The sequence below is a fragment of the Coregonus clupeaformis genome, unplaced genomic scaffold (assembly GCF_020615455.1).
Source record: "Coregonus clupeaformis isolate EN_2021a unplaced genomic scaffold, ASM2061545v1 scaf0212, whole genome shotgun sequence".
In the NCBI taxonomy this organism is placed as follows: domain Eukaryota; kingdom Metazoa; phylum Chordata; class Actinopteri; order Salmoniformes; family Salmonidae; genus Coregonus; species Coregonus clupeaformis.
In genome coordinates, this window is record NW_025533667.1 from 365,283 (window position 1) to 381,494 (window position 16,212).

Here is a 16,212-nt window from a genome sequence, read left to right on the forward strand (position 1 = left end):
CTGCCTAAATGACTACCGACCCGTAGCACTGACGTCTGTAGCCATGAAGTGCTTTGAAAGGCTGGTCATGGCTCATATCAACAGCATTATCCCAGAAACCCTAGACCCACTCCAATTTGCATACCGCCCCAAAAGATCCACAGATGATGCAATCTCTATTGCACTCCACACTGCCCTTTCCCACCTGGATAAGAGGAACACCTACGTGAGAATGCTATTCATTGACTACAGCTCAGCATTCAACACCATAGTGCCCTCTAAGCTCATCACTAAGCTAAGGATCCTGGGACTAAACACCTCCCTCTGCAACTGGATCCTGGACTTCCTGACGGGCCGCCCCCAGGTGGTAAGGGTAGGTAACAACACATCTGCCACACTGATCCTCAACACGGGGGCCCCTCAGGGGTGCATGCTCAGTCCCCTCCTGTACTCTCTGTTCACCCATGACTGCATGGCCAGGCACGACTCCAACACCATCATTAAGTTTGCCGACGACACAACAGTGGTAGGCCTGATCACCGACAACGATGAGACAGCCTATAGGGGAGGAGGTCAGAGACCTGGCCGTGTGGTGCCAGGACAACAACCTCTCCCTCAACGTGACCAAGACAAAGGAGATGATTGTGGACTACAGGAAAAAAAAGAGGACTGAGCACGCCCCCATTCTCATCGACGGGGCTGTAGTGGAACAGGTTGAGAGCTTCAAGTTCCTTGGTGTCCACATCACCAACGAACTATCATGGTCCAAACACACCAAGACAGTCGTGAAGAGGGCACGACAAAGCCTATACCCCCTCAGGAGACTGAAAAGATTTGGCATGGGTCCTCAGATCCTCAAAAAATTATACAGCTGCACCATCGAGAGCATCCTGACTGGTTGCATCACCGCCTGGTATGGCAACTGCTTGGCCTCCGACCACAAGGCACTACAGAGGGTAGTGCGTACGGCCCAGTACATCACTGGGGCCAATCTTCCTGCCATCCAGGACCTCTATACCAGGCGGTGTCAGAGGAAGGCCCTCAAAATTGTCAAAGACTCCAGCCACCCTAGTCATAGACTGTTCTCCCTGCTACCGCACGGCAAGCGGTACCGGAGTGCCAAGTCTAGGTCCAAAAGACTTCTCAACAGCTTCTACCCCCAAGCCATAAGACTCCTGAACAGCTAATCATGGCTACCCGGACTATTTGCACTGCCCCCCCACCCCATCCTTTTTACGCTGCTGCTACTCTGTTAATTATTTATGCATAGTCACTTTAACTCTACCCACATGTACATATTACTTCAACTATCTCAACTAGCCGGTGCCCCCGCACATTGACTCTGCACCGGTACCCCCCTGTATATATAGCCTCCCTACTGTTATTATATTTTACTTCTGCTCTTTTTTTCTCAACACTTTTTTTGTTGTTTTATTTTTACTTTTTTTGTTAAAAATAAATGCACTGTTGGTTAAGGGCTGTAAGTAAGCATTTCACTGTAATGTCTGCACCTGTTGTATTCGGCGCATGTGACCAATAAAATTGGATTTGATTTGAAACGGGTTATTCATTTACCTCTTATCAATAGCTCTTATCAATTTATAAATTACAGTGCATGGAGAACGCTGCTATTTCTATCGAAAAAAAAGAAATATGCTTTTTCCACTTGGAACCGGCAGGTTCGCTCGACCATATCATGGTTTCCTCGCGCATAACGGTAGGGGAATTAAATCAAGGTCAGAATACAGCAACACCTTCATTTCTTAGATCTCCACCCAGAACAAGTAGCGGGTGAATAGCATGCTGTTCTCATGTATAAGGTCAGAATACGCAGAGAGAAGTCCATAAAAGGGAAATACATTCTGCTTAACTCGGGTCAGAATCGGCTGCCAACCGAACACACAAAAACTACTACACACACACCATTCCATCCGTACAACCAGGGTTGTGAACCGCAGGATATATAGCAGTACTATATTGTCAGGCCTCCATGTTATTCAATCCATTCATTAACCCATACGTTAAAGGGAGGTGAAATAACACTCATCTCCCTCTGATGTCAAACATTTTCTTTATTGAATGAATGGACTGCTGCTATTGAAAAAAAAAAAGAGGAAATAATCATTCAAACTGAAAGAAATTGGATAAATAAAAGCCAACATAGTGATTCTGATTTACCATAGAATATACATTAAACACTGTAGCATAATATTATCTAAACTCTATAGTGTGGTCTCCCCAGTCAGCTTCACTCAATACATTCGATAATTGTTAGAGGACTACTGGTAGGAACTCATTCCCCTGGACCTCTACAGGCTGACTGATCGACACCCAGGGACTGCTTTATTCTCTTACTATAGATTAATCATGTGGGATAACAAGGTCAACATAATAATTTTATACCATTAAAACAGATAAAGTCACTAAACCTCATAATGTGAGCATCCATCAACACTAAATGGGTCCTATAGAAGGACCTAGTTACAGCTGAAATGTAAGAGGATATAAATGAACACGCCACCATTTCATGGACATTGAGTATGAAACAGACTTGGGGCTCCATTCAATCCGCATGATTTAAATTTAAAGGCAATGTTCCTGTGTTAGCGGAGACCGCAGTCACGGTGAACACTGCATTTGTCGGCTCAATTAACGTAATTCCTATCGCTTCATCAATACAGCTTGAATAGAGCCCCTGGGTGCATTGATTTGAATTCATCGTTTTGTTGTAGCTTTTTAAAATGTCTATATGTAACCTACCTGTAACACCACTGTAATGATGCATCATATTGTGGCCTGGCTGAGAGGCCGTCTGATCTATAATTACATAGATCTATACGACCTCAAACTGATTCTATAGATCCTATGAAAAGGCATTTCACTGTACTTGAAAACTATGACCTCATGGTTCATTCTATACACCCCATTCATATAAAAAGCCTACCAGAGATAAATGATCTAAAACAGGAAAATATAGCAGCTTCTCTAACAGAACCATTACAGCTCTATGTACAGATATACTACGTTATTTTCCACACAAATGTACCATGAGTAAAAATATAATTTAAAAAAAGCCTGAAACCATCAACATGAAAGGCTTACTAGTGAGTACATTTTATTGTCCAGTGTTGTATGTATGTTTGCAGTTTGATATGAGCTGTTGGTCAGAGTGCTGGGGCTAGGCCTGGGTAACGGGCAGATAGGGCCCCAGGTTGAGGGCTCAGGGCTGGGCAGACACTGCACTGCTCTCCTCCCCTCCTGGACCAGACATCTGCATGAAGAGCTCCCTCAGTTCGCTGACCTCATCTTCCTGCGGCTGGGCAACGCCGCGCTGCTCCCGCTCCTCGATGAAGTCCCACAGACGGACAGAGTTCAGGAACTACAAGACAACACCACAGGAGAATTCACGGTAAGTACTTTAATTTGACTTTACATTTAGCTTTACATTTACAGGTTTTAGTCATTTAGCAGAAGCTCTTATCCAGAGCGACTTACAGGAGCAATTAGGGTTAAGTACCTTGCTGAAGGGCACAGACAGATTTTTCACCTAGTCGGCTCGGGGATTAGAACCAGCAACCTTTCGGTTACTGGCACAATGCTCTTACCCACTAAGCTACCTGCCGCCCCCGTTAGCTTCATGTTAGTGTTGTATAAAGGTTCAATATTAGCATCATTGTAGTGTTGTATAGAGGTTCAATATTAGCATCATGGTAGTGTTGTATAGAGGTTCAATATTAGCATCATTGTAGTGTTGTATAAAGGTTCAATATTAGCATCATTGTAGTGTTGTATAGAGGTTCAATATTAGCATCATTGTAGTGTTGTATAGAGGTTCAATAGGTTCAATATTAGCATCATGGTAGTGTTGTATAGAGGTTCAATATTAGCATCATGGTAGTGTTGTATAGAGGTTCAATAGGTTCAATATTAGCATCATGGTAGTGTTGTATAGAGGTTCAATATTAGCATCATTGTAGTGTTGTATAGAGGTTCAATATTAGCATCATTGTAGTGTTGTATAGAGGTTCAATATTAGCATCATGGTAGTGTTGTATAGAGGTTCAATAGGTTCAATATTAGCATCATGGTAGTGTTGTATAGAGGTTCAAAATTTGCATCATTGTAGTGTTGTATAGAGGTTCAATATTAGCATCATGGTAGTGTTGTATAGAGGTTCAATAGGTTCAATATTAGCATCATGGTAGTGTTGTATAGAGGTTCAATATTAGCATCATTGTAGTGTTGTATAGAGGTTCAATAGGTTCAATATTAGCATCATGGTAGTGTTGTATAGAGGTTCAATATTAGCATCATGGTAGTGTTGTATAGAGGTTCAATATTAGCATCATGGTAGTGTTGTATAGAGGTTCAATATTAGCATCATGGTAGTGTTGTATAGAGGTTCAATATTAGCATCATTGTAGTGTTGTATAGAGGTTCAATATTAGCATCATTGTAGTGTTGTATAGAGGTTCAATATTAGCATCATGGTAGTGTTGTATAGAGGTTCAATAGGTTCAATATTAGCATCATGGTAGTGTTGTATAGAGGTTCAATATTAGCATCATTGTAGTGTTGTATAGAGGTTCAATATTAGCATCATTGTAGTGTTGTATAGAGGTTCAATATTAGCATCATGGTAGTGTTGTATAGAGGTTCAATAGGTTCAATATTAGCATCATGGTAGTGTTGTATAGAGGTTCAAAATTTGCATCATTGTAGTGTTGTATAGAGGTTCAATATTAGCATCATGGTAGTGTTGTATAGAGGTTCAATAGGTTCAATATTAGCATCATGGTAGTGTTGTATAGAGGTTCAATATTAGCATCATGGTAATGTTGTATAGAGGTTCAATAGGTTCAATATTAGCATCATGGTAATGTTGTATAGAGGTTCAATAGGTCCAACATTAGCATCATGGTAGTGTTGTATAGAGGTTCAATATTAGCATCATGGTAGTGTTGTATAGAGGTTCAATATTAGCATCATTGTAGTGTTGTATAGAGGTTCAATATTAGCATCATGGTAATGTTGTATAGAGGTTCAATATTAGCAACATTGTAGTGTTGTATAGAGGTTCAATATTAGCATCATGGTAATGTTGTATAGAGGTTCAATATTAGCATCATGGTAGTGTTGTATAGAGGTTCAATAGGTTCAATATTAGCATCATGGTAGTATTGTATAGAGGTTCAATATTATCATCATTGTAGTGTTGTATAGAGGTTCAATATTAGCATCATGGTAGTGTTGTATAGAGGTTCAATATTAGCATCATTGTAGTGTTGTATAGAGGTTCAATATTAGCATCATGGTAGTGTTGTATAGAGGTTCAATATTAGCATCATTGTAGTGTTGTATAGAGGTTCAATATTAGCATCATGGTAGTGTTGTATAGAGGTTCAATATTAGCATCATGGTAGTGTTGTATAGAGGTTCAATATTAGCATCATTGTAGTGTTGTATAGAGGTTCAATATTAGCATCATGGTAATGTTGTATAGAGGTTCAATATTAGCATCATTGTAGTGTTGTATAGAGGTTCAATATTAGCATCATGGTAATGTTGTATAGAGGTTCAATATTAGCATCATGGTAGTGTTGTATAGAGGTTCAAAATTTGCATCATTGTAGTGTTGTATAGAGGTTCAATATTAGCATCATGGTAGTGTTGTATAGAGGTTCAATAGGTTCAATATTAGCATCATGGTAGTGTTGTATAGAGGTTCAATATTAGCATCATTGTAGTGTTGTATAGAGGTTCAATATTAGCATCATGGTAGTGTTGTATAGAGGTTCAATATTAGCATCATTGTAGTGTTGTATAGAGGTTCAATATTAGCATCATGGTAGTGTTGTATAGAGGTTCAATATTAGCATCATTGTAGTGTTGTATAGAGGTTCAATATTAGCATCATGGTAGTGTTGTATAGAGGTTCAATATTAGCATCATTGTAGTGTTGTATAGAGGTTCAATATTAGCATCATGGTAGTGTTGTATAGAGGTTCAATAGGTTCAATATTAGCATCATGGTAGTGTTGTATAGAGGTTCAATATTAGCATCATTGTAGTGTTGTATAGAGGTTCAATATTAGCATCATGGTAGTGTTGTATAGAGGTTCAATATTAGCATCATTGTAGTGTTGTATAGAGGTTCAATATTAGCATCATGGTAGTGTTGTATAGAGGTTCAATATTAGCATCATTGTAGTGTTGTATAGAGGTTCAATATTAGCATCATGGTAGTGTTGTATAGAGGTTCAATAGGTTCAATATTAGCATCATGGTAGTGTTGTATAGAGGTTCAATATTAGCATCATTGTAGTGTTGTATAGAGGTTCAATATTAGCATCATTGTAGTGTTGTATAGATGTTCAATATTAGCATCATGGTAGTGTTGTATAGAGGTTCAATATTAGCATCATGGTAGTGTTGTATAGAGGTTCAATATTAGCATCATGGTAGTGTTGTATAGAGGTTCAATATTAGCATTATTGTAGTGTTGTATAGAGGTTCAATATTAGCATCATGGTAGTGTTGTATAGAGGTTCAATATTAGCATCATTGTAGTGTTGTATAGAGGTTCAATATTAGCATCATGGTAGTGTTGTATAGAGTTAGGTTCAATATTAGCATCATGGTAGTGTTGTATAGAGGTTCAATATTAGCATCATGGTAGTGTTGTATAGATCAAAGGTTCAATATTAGCATCATGGTAGTGTTGTATAGAGGTTCAATATTAGCATCATGGTAGTGTTGTATAGAGGTTCAATATTAGCATCATGGTAGTGTTGTATAGAGGTTCAATATTAGCATCATGGTAGTGTTGTATAGAGGTTCAATATTAGCATCATGGTAGTGTTGTATAGAGGTTCAATATTAGCATCATGGTAGTGTTGTATAGAGGTTCAATATTAGCATCATTGTAGTGTTGTATAGAGGTTCAATATTAGCATCATGGTAGTGTTGTATAGAGGTTCAATATTAGCATCATTGTAGTGTTGTATAGAGGTTCAATATTAGCATCATGGTAGTGTTGTATAGAGGTTCAATAGGTTCAATATTAGCTTCATGGTAGTGTTGTATAGAGGTTCAATATTAGCATCATGGTAGTGTTGTATAGAGGTTCAATATTAGCATCATGGTAGTGTTGTATAGAGGTTCAATATTGGCATCATGGTAGTGTTGTATAGAGGTTCAATATTAGCATCATGGTAGTGTTGTATAGAGGTTCAATATTAGCATCATGGTAGTGTTGTATAGAGGTTCAATATTAGCATCATGGTAGTGTTGTATAGAGGTTCAATATTAGCATCATGGTAGTGTTGTATAGAGGTTCAATATTAGCATCATGGTAGTGTTGTATAGAGGTTCAATATTAGCATCATGGTAGTGTTGTATAGAGGTTCAATATTAGCATCATGGTAGTGTTGTATAGAGGTTCAATATTAGCATCATGGTAGTGTTGTATAGAGGTTCAATATTAGCATCATGGTAGTGTTGTATAGAGGTTCAATATTAGCATCATTGTAGTGTTGTATAGAGGTTCAATATTAGCATCATGGTAGTGTTGTATAGAGGTTCAATATTAGCATCATGGTAGTGTTGTATAGAGGTTCAATATTAGCATCATTGTAGTGTTGTATAGAGGTTCAATATTAGCATCATGGTAGTGTTGTATAGAGGTTCAATATTAGCATCATTGTAGTGTTGTATAGAGGTTCAATATTAGCATCATGGTAGTGTTGTATAGAGGTTCAATATTAGCATCATTGTAGTGTTGTATAGAGGTTCAATATTAGCATCATGTGTAGTGTTGTATAGAGGAGGTTCAATATTAGCATCATGGTAGTGTTGTATAGAGGTTCAATATTAGCATCATGGTAGTGTTGTATAGAGGTTCAATATTAGCATCATGGTAGTGTTGTATAGAGGTTCAATATTAGCATCATTGTAGTGTTGTATAGAGGTTCAATATTAGCATCATGGTAGTGTTGTATAGAGGTTCAATATTAGCATCATGGTAGTGTTGTATAGAGGTTCAATATTAGCATCATGGTAGTGTTGTATAGAGGTTCAATATTAGCATCATGGTAGTGTTGTATAGAGGTTCAATATTAGCATCATTGTAGTGTTGTATAGAGGTTCAATATTAGCATCATTGTAGTGTTGTATAGAGGTTCAATATTAGCATCATGGTAGTGTTGTATAGAGGTTCAATATTAGCATCATGGTAGTGTTGTATAGAGGTTCAATATTAGCATCATTGTAGTGTTGTATAGAGGTTCAATATTAGCATCATGGTAGTGTTGTATAGAGGTTCAATATTAGCATCATGGTAGTGTTGTATAGAGGTTCAATATTAGCATCATTGTAGTGTTGTATAGAGGTTCAATATTAGCATCATTGTAGTGTTGTATAGAGGTTCAATATTAGCATCATGGTAGTGTTGTATAGAGGTTCAATATTAGCATCATGGTAGTGTTGTATAGAGGTTCAATATTAGCATCATTGTAGTGTTGTATAGAGGTTCAATATTAGCATCATTGTAGTGTTGTATAGAGGTTCAATATTAGCATCATGGTAGTGTTGTATAGAGGTTCAATATTAGCATCATGGTAGTGTTGTATAGAGAGGTTCAATATTAGCATCATGGTAGTGTTGTATAGAGGTTCAATATTAGCATCATGGTAGTGTTGTATAGAGGTTCAATATTAGCATCATTGTAGTGTTGTATAGAGGTTCAATATTAGCATCATGGTAGTGTTGTATAGAGGTTCAATATTAGCATCATTGTAGTGTTGTATAGAGGTTCAATGATTAGCATCATGGTAGTGTTGTATAGAGGTTCAATATTAGCATCATGGTAGTGTTGTATAGAGGTTCAATATTAGCATCATTGTAGTGTTGTATAGAGGTTCAATATTAGCATCATGGTAGTGTTGTATAGAGGTTCAATATTAGCATCATGGTAGTGTTGTATAGAGGTTCAATATTAGCATCATGGTAGTGTTGTATAGAGGTTCAATATTAGCATCATGGTAGTGTTGTATAGAGGTTCAATATTAGCATCATTGTAGTGTTGTATAGAGGTTCAATATTAGCATCATGGTAGTGTTGTATAGAGGTTCAATATTAGCATCATTGTAGTGTTGTATAGAGGTTCAATATTAGCATCATGGTAGTGTTGTATAGAGGGTTCAATATTAGCATCATGGTAGTGTTGTATAGAGGTTCAATATTAGCATCATTGTAGTGTTGTATAGAGGTTCAATATTAGCATCATGGTAGTGTTGTATAGAGGTTCAATATTAGCATCATTGTAGTGTTGTATAGAGGTTCAATATTAGCATCATTGTAGTGTTGTATAGAGGTTCAATATTAGCATCATGGTAGTGTTGTATAGAGGTTCAATATTAGCATCATTGTAGTGTTGTATAGAGGTTCAATATTAGCATCATGGTAGTGTTGTATAGAGGTTCAATATTAGCATCATGGTAGTGTTGTATAGAGGTTCAATATTAGCATCATGGTAGTGTTGTATAGAGGTTCAATATTAGCATCATGGTAGTGTTGTATAGAGGTTCAATATTATCATCATGGTAGTGTTGTATAGAGGTTCAATATTAGCATCATGGTAGTGTTGTATAGAGGTTCAATATTAGCATCATGGTAGTGTTGTATAGAGGTTCAATATTAGCATCATGGTAGTGTTGTATAGTAGGTTCAATATTAGCATCATGGTAGTGTTGTATAGAGGTTCAATATTAGCATCATGGTAGTGTTGTATAGAGGTTCAATATTAGCATCATGGTAGTGTTGTATAGAGGTTCAATATTAGCATCATGGTAGTGTTGTATAGAGGTTCAATATTAGCATCATGGTAGTGTTGTATAGAGGTTCAATATTAGCATCATGGTAGTGTTGTATAGAGGTTCAATATTAGCATCATGGTAGTGTTGTATAGAGGTTCAATATTAGCATCATTGTAGTGTTGTATAGAGGTTCAATATTAGCATCATGGTAGTGTTGTATAGAGGTTCAATATTAGCATCATGGTAGTGTTGTATAGAGGTTCAATATTAGCATCATGGTAGTGTTGTATAGAGGTTCAATATTAGCATCATGGTAGTGTTGTATAGAGGTTCAATATTAGCATCATGGTAGTGTTGTATAGAGGTTCAATATTAGCATCATGGTAGTGTTGTATAGAGGTTCAATATTAGCATCATTGTAGTGTTGTATAGAGGTTCAATATTAGCATCATGGTAGTGTTGTATAGAGGTTCAATATTAGCATCATTGTAGTGTTGTATAGAGGTTCAATATTAGCATCATTGTAGTGTTGTATAGAGGTTCAATATTAGCATCATGGTAGTGTTGTATAGTAGGTTCAATATTAGCATCATGGTAGTGTTGTATAGACAAGGTTCAATATTAGCATCATGGTAGTGTTGTATAGAGGTTCAATATTAGCATCATGGTAGTGTTGTATAGAGGTTCAATATTAGCATCATTGTAGTGTTGTATAGAGGTTCAATATTAGCATCATTGTAGTGTTGTATAGAGGTTCAATATTAGCATCATTGTAGTGTTGTATAGAGGTTCAATATTAGCATCATTGTAGTGTTGTATAGAGGTTCAATATTAGCATCATTGTAGTGTTGTATAGAGGTTCAATATTAGCATCATGGTAGTGTTGTATAGAGGTTCAATAGGTTCAATATTAGCATCATGGTAGTGTTGTATAGAGGTTCAATATTAGCATCATGGTAGTGTTGTATAGAGGTTCAATATTAGCATCATGGTAGTGTTGTATAGAGGTTCAATATTAGCATCATGGTAGTGTTGTATAGAGGTTCAATATTAGCATCATTGTAGTGTTGTATAGAGGTTCAATATTAGCATCATTGTAGTGTTGTATAGAGGTTCAATATTAGCATCATGGTAGTGTTGTATAGAGGTTCAATATTAGCATCATGGTAGTGTTGTATAGAGGTTCAATATTAGCATCATTGTAGTGTTGTATAGAGGTTCAATATTAGCATCATGGTAGTGTTGTATAGAGGTTCAATATTAGCATCATGGTAGTGTTGTATAGAGGTTCCAATATTAGCATCATGGTAGTGTTGTATAGAGGTTCAATATTAGCATCATGGTAGTGTTGTATAGAGGTTCAATATTAGCATCATGGTAGTGTTGTATAGAGGTTCAATATTAGCATCATGGTAGTGTTGTATAGAGGTTCAATATTAGCATCATGGTAGTGTTGTATGAGGTGGTTCAATATTAGCATCATGGTAGTGTTGTATAGAGGTTCAATATTAGCATCATTGTAGTGTTGTATAGAGGTTCAATATTAGCATCATGGTAGTGTTGTATAGAGGTTCAATATTAGCATCATGGTAGTGTTGTATAGTTAGGTTCAATATTAGCATCATGGTAGTGTTGTATAGAGGTTCAATATTAGCATCATGGTAGTGTTGTATAGAGGTTCAATATTAGCATCATGGTAGTGTTGTATAGAGGTTCAATATTAGCATCATGGTAGTGTTGTATAGAGGTTCAATATTAGCATCATGGTAGTGTTGTATAGAGGTTCAATATTAGCATCATGGTAGTGTTGTATAGAGGTTCAATATTAGCATCATGGTAGTGTTGTATAGAGGTTCAATATTAGCATCATGGTAGTGTTGTATAGAGGTTCAATATTAGCATCATGGTAGTGTTGTATAGAGGTTCAATATTAGCATCATGGTAGTGTTGTATAGAGGTTCAATATTAGCATCATTGTAGTGTTGTAGTAGAGGTTCAATATTAGCATCATGGTAGTGTTGTATAGAGGTTCAATATTAGCATCATGGTAGTGTTGTATAGAGGTTCAATATTAGCATCATGGTAGTGTTGTATAGATATAGGTTCAATATTAGCATCATGGTAGTGTTGTATAGAGGTTCAATATTAGCATCATGGTAGTGTTGTATAGAGGTTCAATATTAGCATCATGGTAGTGTTGTATAGAGGTTCAATATTAGCATCATTGTAGTGTTGTATAGAGGTTCAATATTAGCATCATGGTAGTGTTGTATAGAGGTTCAATATTAGCATCATGGTAGTGTTGTATAGAGGTTCAATATTAGCATCATTGTAGTGTTGTATAGAGGTTCAATATTAGCATCATGGTAGTGTTGTATAGAGGTTCAATATTAGCATCATGGTAGTGTTGTATAGAGGTTCAAAGGTTCAATATTAGCATCATGGTAGTGTTGTATAGAGGTTCAATATTAGCATCATGGTAGTGTTGTATAGAGGTTCAATATTAGCATCATGGTAGTGTTGTATAGAGGTTCAATATTAGCATCATGGTAGTGTTGTATAGAGGTTCAATATTAGCATCATTGTAGTGTTGTATAGAGGTTCAATATTAGCATCATTGTAGTGTTGTATAGAGGTTCAATATTAGCATCATGGTAGTGTTGTATAGAGGTTCAATATTAGCATCATGGTAGTGTTGTATAGAGGTTCAATATTAGCATCATGGTAGTGTTGTATAGAGGTTCAATATTAGCATCATTGTAGTGTTGTATAGAGGTTCAATATTAGCATCATGGTAGTGTTGTATAGAGGTCAGGTTCAATATTAGCATCATGGTAGTGTTGTATAGAGGTTCAATATTAGCATCATTGTAGTGTTGTATAGAGGTTCAATATTAGCATCATGGTAGTGTTGTATAGAGGTTCAATATTAGCATCATTGTAGTGTTGTATAGAGGTTCAATATTAGCATCATGGTAGTGTTGTATAGAGGTTCAATATTAGCATCATTGTAGTGTTGTATAGAGGTTCAATATTAGCATCATTGTAGTGTTGTATAGAGGTTCAATATTAGATCATGGTAGTGTTGTATAGAGGTTCAATATTAGCATCATGGTAGTGTTGTATAGAGGTTCAATATTAGCATCATGGTAATGTTGTATAGAGGTTCAATATTAGCATCATTGTAGTGTTGTATAGAGGTTCAATATTAGCATCATGGTAGTGTTGTATAGAGGTTCAATATTAGCATCATGGTAGTGTTGTATAGAGGTTCAATATTAGCATCATGGTAGTGTTGTATAGAGGTTCAATATTAGCATCATGGTAGTGTTGTATAGAGGTTCAATATTAGCATCATTGTAGTGTTGTATAGAGGTTCAATATTAGCATCATGGTAGTGTTGTATAGAGGTTCAATATTAGCATCATTGTAGTGTTGTATAGAGGTTCAATATTAGCATCATGGTAGTGTTGTATAGAGGGTTCAATATTAGCATCATGGTAGTGTTGTATAGAGGTTCAATATTAGCATCATTGTAGTGTTGTATAGAGGTTCAATATTAGCATCATGGTAGTGTTGTATAGAGGTTCAATATTAGCATCATTGTAGTGTTGTATAGAGTAAGGTTCAATATTAGCATCATGGTAGTGTTGTATAGAGGTTCAATATTAGCATCATTGTAGTGTTGTATAGAGGTTCAATATTAGCATCATTGTAGTGTTGTATAGAGGTTCAATATTAGCATCATGGTAGTGTTGTATAGAGGTTCAATATTAGCATCATTGTAGTGTTGTATAGAGGTTCAATATTAGCATCATGGTAGTGTTGTATAGAGGTTCAATATTAGCATCATTGTAGTGTTGTATAGAGGTTCAATATTAGCATCATGGTAGTGTTGTATAGAGGTTCAAGGTTCAATATTAGCTTCATGGTAGTGTTGTATAGAGGTTCAATATTAGCATCATGGTAGTGTTGTATAGAGGTTCAATATTAGCATCATGGTAGTGTTGTAGTAGAGGTTCAATATTAGCATCATGGTAGTGTTGTATAGAGGTTCAATATTAGCATCATGGTAGTGTTGTATAGAGGTTCAATATTAGCATCATGGTAGTGTTGTATAGAGGTTCAATATTAGCATCATGGTAGTGTTGTATAGAGGTTCAATATTAGCATCATGGTAGTGTTGTATAGAGGTTCAATATTAGCATCATGGTAGTGTTGTATAGAGGTTCAATATTAGCATCATTGTAGTGTTGTATAGAGGTTCAATATTAGCATCATGGTAATGTTGTATAGAGGTTCAATATTAGCATCATGGTAATGTTGTATAGAGGTTCAATATTAGCATCATGGTAGTGTTGTATAAAGGTTCAATATTAGCTTCATGTTAGTGTTGTATAGAGGTTCAATATTAGCATCATTGTAGTGTTGTATAGAGGTTCAATATTAGCATCATGGTAGTGTTGTATAGAGGTTCAATATTAGCATCATGGTAGTGTTGTATAGAGGTTCAATATTAGCATATTGGTAGTGTTGTATAGAGGTTCAATATTAGCATCATGGTAGTGTTGTATAGAGGTTCAATATTAGCATCATGGTAGTGTTGTATAGAGGTTCAATATTAGCATCATGGTAGTGTTGTATAGAGGTTCAATATTAGCATCATTGTAGTGTTGTATAGAGGTTCAATATTAGCATCATTGTAGTGTTGTATAGAGGTTCAATATTAGCATCATTGTAGTGTTGTATAGAGGTTCAATATTAGCATCATTGTAGTGTTGTATAGAGGTTCAATATTAGCATCATGGTAGTGTTGTATAGAGGTTCAATATTAGCATCATTGTAGTGTTGTATAGAGGTTCAATAGGTTCAATATTAGCATCATGGTAATGTTGTATAGAGGTTCAATATTAGCATCATGGTAATGTTGTATAGAGGTTCAATATTAGCATCATGGTAGTGTTGTATAGAGGTTCAATATTAGCATCATGGTAGTGTTGTATAGAGGTTCAATATTAGCATCATTGTAAGGTTGTATAGAGGTTCAATATTAGCATCATTGTAGTGTTGTATAGAGGTTCAATATTAGCATCATTGTAGTGTTGTATAGAGGTTCAATATTAGCATCATTGTAGTGTTGTATAGAGGTTCAATATTAGCATCATGGTAGTGTTGTATAGAGGTTCAATATTAGCATCATTGTAGTGTTGTATAGAGGTTCAATAGGTTCAATATTAGCATCATGGTAATGTTGTATAGAGGTTCAATATTAGCATCATGGTAGTGTTGTATAGAGGTTCAATATTAGCATCATTGTAGTGTTGTATAGAGGTTCAATATTAGCATCATTGTAGTGTTGTATAGAGGTTCAATATTAGCATCATTGTAGTGTTGTATAGAGGTTCAATATTAGCATCATTGTAGTGTTGTATAGAGGTTCAATATTAGCATCATGGTAGTGTTGTATAGAGGTTCAATATTAGCATCATTGTAGTGTTGTATAGAGGTTCAATATTAGCATCATGGTAGTGTTGTATAGAGGTTCAATAGGTTCAATATTAGCTTCATGTTAGTGTTGTATAGAGGTTCAATATTAGCATCATGGTAGTGTTGTATAGAGGTTCAATATTAGCATCATGGTAGTGTTGTATAGAGGTTCAATATTAGCATCATGGTAGTGTTGTATAGAGGTTCAATATTAGCATCATGGTAGTGTTGTATAGAGGTTCAATATTAGCATCATGGTAGTGTTTTATAGAGGTTCAATATTAGCATCATTGTAGTGTTGTATAGAGGTTCAATATTAGCATCATGGTAGTGTTGTATAGAGGTTCAATATTAGCATCATTGTAGTGTTGTATAGAGGTTCAATATTAGCATCATGGTAGTGTTGTATAGAGGTTCAATAGGTTCAATATTAGCATCATAGTAGTGATGCATCATTTACATTTACATTTTAGTCATTTAGCAGACGCTCTTATCCAGAGCGACTTACAGTTAGTATCATGGTAGTGTTGTATAGAGGTTCAATATTAGCATCATGGTAGTGTTGTATAGAGGTTCAATATTAGCATCATTGTAGTGTTGTATAGAGGTTCAATATTAGCATCATGGTAGTGTTGTATAGAGGTTCAATATTAGCATCATTGTAGTGTTGTATAGAGGTTCAATATTAGCATCATGGTAGTGTTGTATAGAGGTTCAATATTAGCATCATTGTAGTGTTGTATAGAGGTTCAATATTAGCATCATGGTAGTGTTGTATAGAGGTTCAATAGGTTCAATATTAGCATCATGGTAGTGTTGTATAGAGGTTCAATATTAGCATCATTGTAGTGTTGTATAGAGGTTCAATATTAGCATCATGGTAGTGTTGTATAGAGGTTCAATATTAGCATCATTGTAGTGTTGTATAGAGG

At 35.8% G+C, this 16,212-nt stretch overlaps 1 protein-coding gene across 1 annotated transcript in view; it reads right to left on the reverse strand.

Annotated features, from left to right (window-relative positions):
* Window positions 1-2,033: 2,033 nt before the first annotated feature.
* The window catches only part of LOC121560314 (probable E3 ubiquitin-protein ligase makorin-2), a 46,346-nt gene continuing 32,167 nt past the window's right edge, over window positions 2,034-16,212 (reverse strand). The window contains exon 8 of the mRNA XM_041873319.2: window positions 2,034-3,358. Coding sequence (XP_041729253.2) covers window positions 3,200-3,358 — 159 coding nt within the window. The 3' untranslated portion in view covers window positions 2,034-3,199. The remainder of the gene's footprint in view (window positions 3,359-16,212) is intronic.